Raw genomic sequence first — 10,418 nt, forward strand, 5'->3', positions numbered from 1 at the left:
CTAACCTGCTCTCGTTCACAACATATGCAATGGATGGATTCGCTGACGGATTGCAAACCGATGCTATTTACATGGATCTATCTGCGGCCTTCGACAAAATCAATCATGATATCGCAATAGCGAAGCTGGACAAACTCGGTATTCATGGACAACTTCTGCGCTGGTTTCGTTCCTACCTCGATGGAAGGCAACTTCAAATCAGCATTAAGGACTGTCTATCTACACCATTCTTCGCTACATCCGGCATCCCACAAGGAAGCCATCTCGGTCCAGTGATATTCCTCCTCTACTTTAATGACGTCAACATCAAATTACAAGGACCCCGCCTTTCTTTTGCCGACATGAAAATTTTTCAACAAATACGGGATAAAACCGATGCCGAGCTTCTTCAGAGGGAATTGGACAGCTTTAGTACGTGGTGTGATCTAAACAGAATGGTTTTAAACCCGAGCAAATGCTCAATCGTTACGTTCACGCGGAAACGCCATCCGATTCAGTTTAACTACCATCTCTTCGACTCGAGTATTCCAAGACACTCTAACGTCAAGGATCTCGGAGTCATCATGGATTCGGCACTAACGTTCAAACCACATACATCATCCATTGTGGATAAGGCTTCAAGACAGCTTGGGTTCATCTTCCGAATAGCGAAAAACTTTAAGGACGTATACTGTTTAAAATCTCTCTATTGTGCGCTGGTTCGCTCAACACTGGAATATTGTTCTGCTGTTTGGAACCCTTACTACCAGAACGGTGTCGACAGAATCGAGGCCGTCCAACGCCGGTTCATACGCTTTGCACTCCGACATCTTCCTTGGCAAAACAGATTTCAGCTGCCGAGCTACGAAAACCGTTGTCAGTTAATACAGCTCGATACTCTAAGCATCCGGAGGGACTGCTCTCGAGCCCTGTTCGTCTCGGACTTACTGTCTGCCAGGGTGGATTGCCCTACAATCCTCGGACGCCTCGATCTTCAAGCTCGCGTTCGAGCTCTGCGCAATAACTCTCTTCTGCGAGTCCCATTCAGGAGAACTAACTATGGGCGCCAGGGCGCTGTTACCGGACTCCAGCGTGTGTTTAACAGTGTGGCGACGGCGTTTGACTTCAACCTGACAAGGAATTCGATAAAAACTAAAATAATTCGTATTCTGAAATGTAATTAGTTTAAGTAACCACCATTGGGGCCAAGGGGTCTGTTGGTGACGGTACAACAAATAAACAAACAAATAAACCCTTTTATGCTACCCTTTTTTTTTTTTCTAACGCAGGGTTCCAAAACTTGTTTTTGTTGAAAAAGTTGGGATCAATGAATAAAAAAATCTTTTCATAATGCTTGGTGCTTTACTCGCAGTGCTAGAAGCTGCCCAATTTTTACCTCCCAATGCTGAAAACAATTATCCTAGAATATTTACAATAGACCAATTGCATGAAAAACGTAGTCGAAGACAGTCCAAATTCGTCGTCAACGTAAACTGTCCCTGACAGCACTGCTCCATCGGAATCCATTCAGACTAATTGCCATAACATCGGTTCTAGAGCTGATACTTGTAACTGTTAGTGCTGAAATGAATGGTAATAGCACAGACTAACAGACATAGCACCCGAAAATAATGCTTCGACCACTTTAACGGTCATTTTAAATATATTTGTAGTTGGGACTGTGGCCGCTTTTGAAATAATGGTGTCACTGACATATGAGCAAGCATATGGGGGATAGACCACTAGTGAAAAATTGTTCCCAAGCCAACCCACCAGCAAATAAGTGTTTGGGACCGTGAATAAAAGGTGGAGCTAGTGTTCTGGGAAAAATGCCGGATAGATGTTTTAAGGGGATTCCCTCATAGTGTTATGTCTGTTAGTCTGTGGTAATAGTTCCAGTGTTTGATCGGAAATGGTCGTAAGGCACCGACAACTTACATTCATACAGCTAAAAACATTCAAATTCACCAAAATCGTATTTTCGTTCACATTCACTCGTATTGTACATCGAACTGTGTAGGATTTATAGCTTCTCACAGTTGTTTCTATTTGTAGGAATAGTCGTTATACAATAGCAATTTATGTACGACCTCGATATATATAACAATGACTTCAAAAATTTAAATTCGATTTCACATATCACAACAAATATAAACACCCATTTTCCGAAGTCTTTTAGGACTTCTCTCATATGTTTCAATTCAAAGTGCTGTTGTCCACCGATCATTACTTTATTGTCTCGGATTGCCTCGGCTCAATCGAAGCTCTCTGTTCAATAAAACCTAGAAAGCACATTCCATACTTTCTAGGGAAATCTGGGAGCGCCTGTGTGTTTTGTCTTTAAGATCGTACAAGATTACTTTAGTTTGGGTTCCCTCGCATTGCTCCATTCCAGGTAATGAAGAAACGGACTCTTTAGCTAAGGCGGGCGCTTTAGACGGTAACATATATGAAAGACCAATTTGCTGCAGCGAATTTTTCAGTATTACTCATCAGAAAACCTAGTTGGCAAACTTCATGGAGCAATGGTGAACTAAGAAGGTGGCTACATTCGATAACCCCTAAGGTATCGACGAAACCTTAGATCAGGGGGATGGATGAGGGTCTAGATTTCATTCGTGTCATGTTTCGGCTCATGTCCAATCACTACACGCTGGACGCTCATCTCCGACGTGTTGGGCTCGCGGGCTATTCTGTCAGATCTCAACTATTGGATTCTCTTCGGTCCCAAGGAAGATCACCCAATGTACCAGTTCGAGATGTACTGGCAAGCCGCGGTCTCCTCTATATGTCCCTCGTATGCACCTTCCTAAAAACCATCAATATTCTGATTTAACTGCCCCTATTAATTTTCTTATCATCCTCAGAAGTGCCCTCTTCCGCCTACCTTACTCCAACGATGGTTTGATGCGATTCCAAGACGACACAAAACATCTCAGTCAAATGACCCAACAAACACAAGACCAACAGCACAACACCACACGCGCAACTCGGTGTGTTGTCCATCGTCGAAATACGAAATCGTCTGGAGAAACCCCTGCCGACTCGAGGAAGACCGCCCGGCGTCCCAATACATGATGCATCCGTCCGAATCTGCAATCCTTACCGGTGATTCTCGACGCCGGTAACTGAAAGTTAATATCTCTACCCCCTCCCCTGTCTGCTTTGTCCAACCTCTTTCTTTCCCCTGTCCCTGATGCACAGATGTATGACTTCATCCCCTCCCCCTGAATATCTTCCCAAAACTTACGTACCCCCTGTCTTATAATTTTAGTTGTTCAATATATAAACTCGTTAAGAAATGCCCAACCACAACTTTAAAATAGCCCTAATTAACCCCCCCCCCCCCCCCAATCTTAATAAAATTGATGGACTCCCTCTAGTTATTTTTAGTTTTAATATGCTCGAATAATCTCCCTTCTAAAAATCCTAAAGTGCATTACTATACAAAAACACACAAAATGACCGCCCTCCCCAATCTTACAAATATTATAATATTCCCTCTTGTATATGTATAACTTAGCTGTAAAATTTCTTTAGTTTCATTAATTAAAAATAACATTCTATTTAAATGTGTAACTGCCTAGATTTAAGAAATACAAAATGTAAAACAAAGAAAAAAATAGCACCTCTAAGCTAACGCAATCGTGCCTTATAAACGAAGTGAATAAAAAATCATCTAGTAATAACGGAGTCAACGTGCCAAACCTTGCATAGTTTCGTTACATTGGCGATATTTTAGATTTTAGAAAGACCCAGATTGTGGAGTAAGATATTTTCGTTAAAAACCATGTTAGGTCTTGTATTCTGCACAAAAATTTGGTCGCATCCCATTTTACCCGTTTGGGATTTTATCATATGATGTTTGTAGACTTAGGGGTCATGCATAAATGACGTAGCATTTTAGGGGGTAGGGGGGTACACCAAATTTGTGACGAAGTGTGACGAGGGGGAGGGTAGGGTCAGAAGTTGTGCGACGTAGCATTAAGTTTAAATTTTTTGGCGGGCATCAAAATCCATTAATTAGAGAAAACAATTTAATGTTCCTCCATTCCTAAGTTGATTTTCACGCGGTTTTTCATTTTGTAAATTTTACTGTTCGCGGAATGGCAGGCTCGCAAAGAAAAGGAAAGATTTTTCATGCGGATTTAAATTTCCACATTAGTTAGCTAATATTGCTAACTAGTAGACTTATTTTGGTAGCTGAATTAAATTTTCTTTCGGATTCAATCAAACAAAATTTAGTAATTTAGTTGAGCTTATGCTTCCTAAAATCGTTGGCAGCTGCAGGATTGTGAACTTTACTTCATGCTTTATGACATGTAAAATTCTAAACAAAACTATCCACACTATATTTGTCATGAAATAGGCTTCTTTTGTAGGAAATTTGCTGTTATAATGAAAATGTTGATAAAAGACGTCAAACATTTTGTAAGGACATATATTTAAAAGAATTGAAAAACATATGTAATTTTTTCATCTTCCGGTCACGTTGCGGGGGGGGGGGGTTAGAGATATGCTACGTCATTTCCTAGGGGGAGGTTTGAATTTTGTGACCAAATGCTACGAGGGGGGAGGGAGGGGTCGAAAATCGCCAGAAAAAAGCTACGTCATTTGTGTACGGCCCCTTACTGTATTTACTTTCGGAAGCCAGTAAAAATTGCTACATGTGAATTAACAGTCTATATTGTATTTTACTTCACCACGTATCTTACATTATCTAGCCATCTTTTCAATATTCACTACTAAACACACCCAGATACATGAGGTCAACACGCGGACATATGGGAAACACACAATTTGTCACTTCCGCGGCACACCAACCGCGCTTAACTTTCACATTACAGCAGTTGTAAACCAACGGTGGACTGCCACTTTTAAATACATGGAGATGTATTATCTTTCTTCTCCTATCAAGACAAGAATCATGATTGCTCATATCAGTAAAACTTTCACATAGCTTCTCTAGCTTGCTTTTTTCTATTTCAGCAAAATAAATGTTAGCTCACACAGATCAAGGTCAATGACACTGCCTGCATAAAATATATAAACCTCCAAAATTGCCAATTCCTTTTTTACCTTGACTCGAAGCTACCTAGCTTTCTCGAGATTCCGTTCGCTTAAAAACAGCCAACAACGATCACTCACCAGCCACGTTAATCAGGCGTTCTCCACTAAAATAACAATTCAACCATTGCAACACTAAATAGGAATGCATCTAAACAAACTGGAAATCTCGCAACAAACCGCGTCACGACAAAGCGGATGGATTGACGGCTTTATCTTACCTTATGAGAGCGCGGGAAGAGAAATAAAACATAACGCGACACTTGAGCAAAGAACCGAACGCATTTTAAACCGCTAGGTACAACCGATACAACTATACTCATTTGTTTGCAAGTGATCGCGAGACCTACTAGCAACTTTACGCTCAGCCAATGGTTTTGTTGCCCGCGATCGAGTGAGTAACAGAAGCGTGTAATGAGCAACGTACATATATCATCAAATCGAAAACGCATGTTAGTCTCATAGTTACCTATACGAATAGAGAAAACGAAAACCCCTCAAAGAACTGAATAAACTACAAAATAAAGGGAGTTTCGATCAATCTGTCGTTTGGGCCTGAGTGAGTTATGGAGTCGTTGGCGCTATGTGTATGCAATTTTCTCCTTTCTATTGCCGATTCGTAATGTGTTGCAGCAATTCGATACTGGCATGGAAATTGCTGGTAGATCACGTTTCCACTGCAGCCAATGCACAGTGGCCTAATGCTGTACATAACTAATCTAGTTACAACCTTATTTGTAGGTTTTTACACAATTCTGCGATTTGATTGTACTTACAATTCATAATTTACACACGTAAAGAAATGACTCTCCTCCGCACACGTTACAAATTGTCTCAAATGTTCATTTCACCCTACTTGTAATTGTAATTTATTAGCACCCTGTTGTTTACATTTATATACCTTATGTCAGGTCTCTGCAGAACACAAACACGTTTTCAAACAAATCTTGAATAAGAGCCTGTTGCAATACGCTTTAGCTTACTATCGCTCCCCTATACTGCCCATATATGCATAAGAGTCCCATATTGAAAAACAGCAAGCCGAGAAAAACGCTGTTCAAGATTTACATTTTTCATTGAGCCTTATGGATGGGACAACCATGTTTTGGTATTTTTTTCGATATTTTCTGAACAAACCTGGTAATCTTATTTGTGCATTATGATTCAGTGGTGATACAGAATACAATCCAACAGATATCTCATTTTCGACAAAAATCCATATGGGACTCTTATGCTTATATGGGCAGTATATGTCACATTAAATGTGGTCACTTCTCCCAAAAGGTACTTGCATGTAGATGGTCCCTAAACATTATTTAATAACAAAAATCGTTAGAGGTATTTTAGGAATTAGATTATATTTCACACGTAATAACATAAAAAACATTTCATTATTCTAAGCAGCGGTGCTATTTCCTTCATTCTTGATATTTATTGGAGCGCACACTTCGACTATCTCCTGTGATTTGGAGTAATGTTTTTTGTCCATTGGAAAATGTTTACAGCCTAACAATACATATTAACGCATACGTGTTCTAATTAATGAAGAAATAATCAGTCACATTATAAATAAAACAAAAACACAGAAACTATCAATTTCATTAAACAACAGTTCAATGCAATGTCGTGTAGGATCGCTGAAGCTCCGTCGGGCCCGATCCGGTGCTGTTGGAAGAGCTTCTCGCGGATGACATAATGTGTTCCACGCGGTTCGTGGTTTCCCGCACCACTCCGGAAATATCCGGCAGGTCCGGCAAGTCTAGTGTTATGTGCGCCGACAGTCGCTTGTAGACGGAACTGTTGGAATCCTTTTTAGGGCGTCGCGATTCTACGTACTTGAGCTGCTGTTTGAGAAATATGGCATTTTTCAACGATTCCTGTATGTTTTTCAACGATTGGTCCGCAGACTCAATCTCTTTGATGGCACTGAAAAATGAGTGTTGAAAAAGAATCTGCAAATGAAGCACCATCCAATTCTACCAAAACTTACCTAATCGCGTACTCCATATCGTAGCATTTGCCCTGCAAATCTTTTTGCAGCTGATACACTTCCCCTCGACGATCGACGATAAGAGGTATCACCTTCCGGACGTGTTCCTGTATTCGATAGAATGCCAAACTCGGTTCGTTTGCGATTATATGCATGTTTTCCGAGATTTTTTCAGTCGCTTTTTAAATAGAGGAATGTTATGCCAACTGTATGGGCAACAAAGTTCAATTTACTTACTTTTTCGGACTTTCACTTGTAGTTCAGGATCATTGACATTGGACATCTTACTAGAATGTGTACTTTATTTTACTTTCACAGTAATTCCATATCAACATTTGAATAGGGCTAATAAGATTTGTAAACAAACTTTTGTTTTGCTGATTTCTCCTAATTTGTTATCATTTCAACACAGAAAACATTTGAAATTGATTCTACCAAGGATAAAGATGTTGATTCATGTGTATTTTTCATGAAACTCAACTCGGTAGCGGAATAATGAGCGAAATAAGTTTGTTTACAAAAGTCTCATTAGCCCTTTTGAAGAATTACTATTGAATTTTTCTTTTCACCACCCAATTCAACACCCCCAACAACAATTGTTTACATCACGGTGGGTTCGCTTGAGCATGAGCTACGGATATTGTTCCATCATTTCTAACCTTTTCTAAGCACTGTTCTCTGCACGGTAAATTAAATTTACTTAGGAAAAAAGCAAGCCGCCCAAAGAGTACATCAAGAGGAAGCACCTATCCTATCCATATCGGCCAATTACTACAAGGCCTACGGGGTGCTGAAAGGTATCGGACGAAAGCAGGAATCGAATACAGGCAAATCGTCCGATTGACTCGGACACTCAAAAAAATGTAAACGTTATGCCTATTTATTTTACACATAGATTTTTGCAATTAGCGGAGGCACACTATTTGCTGGCACATAAACCTAATGTGTGTATTTACAAGACATATTAATCTTACATTCACATTTCATAACTATAAGATACATAAAACCCAATTCTATAACAATACGCACACATAACTTATGTGTGTGCAAACATAGTTTATACACTTGACACATAAAAGGTATGTGTGCGCGTGATAACATTAGCATTTCTTCTTCATATGGATTTTAAGTAGTTTGAAGCAAATAGAATTAACGTTTGGATTTTTTTCAGTGTGGGAATCGAACGACGTCAATGTACTTCGAGATTGGAAGAAATTTCCGATTTAGTCACAATCACCTGAGTTTCTTGCAGTTCCGTTTCAATCAGTTGCATTATCGATTAGTTCTCGAACCTAAAGGCACAGACTAACAGACAAAACACTCTGGGGGAATTCCCTCAAAAAACATCGATCCGACCATTTTCCCAGAACACTAGCTCCACCTTTTATTCACAGTCCCAAACACTCATTTACTGGTGGGTTACCAATTTTTCACTAGTGGTCTATCCCCCATATGCTTGTTCATATGTCAGTGGCGCCATAATTTCAAATGTGGCCACAGTCCCAACTACAAATATATTTAAAATGACCATTAAAGCGGGCGAAGCATTGTTTCGAGTGTTATGTCTGTTAGTCTGTGATATTAACACAACGATTTTTACTAATGCCTGATTCAGTCGGAGACAGGACACCAAACTCCAATCTATTACACCACTGAAGTAAATCCCGCGGACATTTTCCGGATCACTGATCATTGATTCAGTTCATGCCGGATCAATCACTCATCTTCGTGATGTATCCCAATCGATCCAGAGATTTTTTTTCACAAATAAAAATATTTAATTTTGTCAATAGACCTTTCTCGTCAAAAATTTTTATATGATAGGATGCTTCCTTTTTTATCCCCAATTCGTTACTTCCTATTGCCGCGATGATTTGGTACCTCTAACTATTGAAAAAATCAAAAATAGTGCAAGCTGCTCATTTAACCCCATATTCTGAATACCTATCTTGCCTTGTTTCCCTGTATTTTTTCACCATTTGGATGAATTTCCTGTGGGGAATACTAAAAGGATGCCAGATCTGCATATATATTAGTAAATCTGTAGATTTTGCGTTTTCACTGCAGATCTTTTGCAGATTACAAATATTCAGCAGAACAAAGCCTATGCCAGCCAATTTATACACCAACCTTCAACATTTTTGATCATTTAAATTATATACATACTACATTTCTACGTCGCATTTATTGAAGATTTTTGTAGCAATCTGCGGACTTTTATATTTTTACTGCAGGCTATTGTTTAAATAGACCTGGCATCACTGATGCTGAAATGATTCATTCATATACCTGTCAAAAATATATATATAGAGCATTGTGTGAAAATGTATAACCTCACTTTTCTGACAGTTCGGTGTGCTTGTTTACCTAAGATTTGTTTACACGGACTTTTAAAATTTACATTACTTGAATACTTTCGATGCTCTTTGAAAGAATATCAACTCAAGAGGGATGAGGATTGGAACAATGGTAACCTGGTTCATACATTGACCAATCGGCGCTGGATGTAAAACCCGGTGGCATATGCTGAATCGAAAGATCAAGCATTGGGCTATAAAACGATTGCTTTCTGGATGATGGATCCTTATCCTATTTGTACACATTTGTTTGTTTGCTCGTGGGTTAATTGGGTCATTAAATGAGAAAAAAAAATCGTTTTTTATTACTTACATCGATAAAGCTGATTTTCGTGATTGCAACAATGTTTTTTTCCAACTCAGGAAACGTGAAAATAATATTAATATTTAAAATAAAGGAATATGTTGACAGTCTGGATTTGACACTATAGGAAGGATTTGACATATCGAATTTCACGACAAATGATGCCCTGTCAGAAAAAATTAGGGCATGTTTTCTCGATTTTCCCGGAGGGTTATTTTTGTTTGACATAAACACCATACATTGCATATAGTTTTTTTTCATTTTGGGTGTTGTCCTTATAGGCCAGATGTAAACAACCGCAGTTTTCCTATGTATGGTTGCCAAGTTTACATAAGATTTATTTTAAAAAACAAAAAAATCGTTTTTACGTATTACAACGAATTTTTTTTTGAAATAATGTTTTATTATATATATTGGACCTAAAATTTATCGAATGGAACTGAAAACTATATATAGCTTAATGACCCAATTCCTAACAAGATGATCCGATTGATTATTCATTTTTAGGTGGTGAAGTTTACCTGAACTTTATAGGTAACGAATTCGGTCGATGATAAGTTGTTGAAATGATTTTGATCGTTCAATTTCCATTGGTCAGAATGCCTACCAGCGTATGGAACAATAATTTATTATTCGGTTTCAAGTTCCATTACAGTAAAAGTTTCGTCGATTATCGCATTGTCGTTGATTTAGCCGGAATATGCAAAATAGCGCTCGGCAC

The 10,418-nt window shown here is 38.8% G+C and overlaps 2 protein-coding genes across 5 annotated transcripts in view; both read right to left on the reverse strand.

Annotated features, from left to right (window-relative positions):
- Positions 1-5,405, reverse strand: part of LOC131683386 (very long-chain-fatty-acid--CoA ligase bubblegum) — a 122,554-nt gene extending 117,149 nt beyond the window's left edge. The window contains exon 1 of one of the 3 annotated variants that reach the window (XM_058965318.1): positions 5,268-5,405. The gene's annotated coding sequence lies outside the window, so the exon portion shown is untranslated. Of the gene's footprint in view, positions 1-5,058; positions 5,153-5,267 lie in introns of those variants that run through there. The other 2 variants (XM_058965319.1, XM_058965317.1) reach the window with 2 other exon arrangements.
- Positions 5,406-6,385: 980 nt separating this feature from the next.
- Positions 6,386-7,594, reverse strand: LOC131683388 (BLOC-1-related complex subunit 8 homolog). 2 transcript variants are annotated; one of them, XM_058965322.1, is made up of 4 exons: positions 7,472-7,594; positions 7,274-7,381; positions 7,037-7,214; positions 6,386-6,972 (listed from the first exon to the last, which is right to left on the reverse strand). In XM_058965322.1, exons 2-4 carry the CDS (start codon positions 7,317-7,319, stop codon positions 6,660-6,662), a joined length of 537 nt encoding a protein of 178 aa, XP_058821305.1. In that variant the 5' UTR covers positions 7,320-7,381; positions 7,472-7,594; the 3' UTR covers positions 6,386-6,659. The 2 variants fall into 2 exon arrangements, with proteins under 2 accessions (XP_058821305.1, XP_058821304.1); XM_058965321.1 differs by having other exon boundaries at positions 7,274-7,586.
- Between the last annotated feature and the right edge of the window lie 2,824 nt (positions 7,595-10,418).

Source organism: Topomyia yanbarensis, chromosome 2 (assembly GCF_030247195.1).
Source record: "Topomyia yanbarensis strain Yona2022 chromosome 2, ASM3024719v1, whole genome shotgun sequence".
Lineage (NCBI taxonomy): Eukaryota > Metazoa > Arthropoda > Insecta > Diptera > Culicidae > Topomyia > Topomyia yanbarensis.

Excerpts from the sequence above, each read along its gene's own strand:
- LOC131683388 (XM_058965322.1), bottom strand. The coding sequence starts at position 7,319 with ATGTCCAATGTCAATGATCCTGAACTACAAGTGAAAGTCCGAAAAA. Across the intron at positions 7,215-7,273 it reads ACAAGTGAAAGTCCGAAAAA|CGACTGAAAAAATCTCGGAA; the intron begins GTAAGTAAATTG and ends CTATTTAAAAAG. Across the intron at positions 6,973-7,036 it reads GATATGGAGTACGCGATTAG|TGCCATCAAAGAGATTGAGT; the intron begins GTAAGTTTTGGT and ends CTCATTTTTCAG.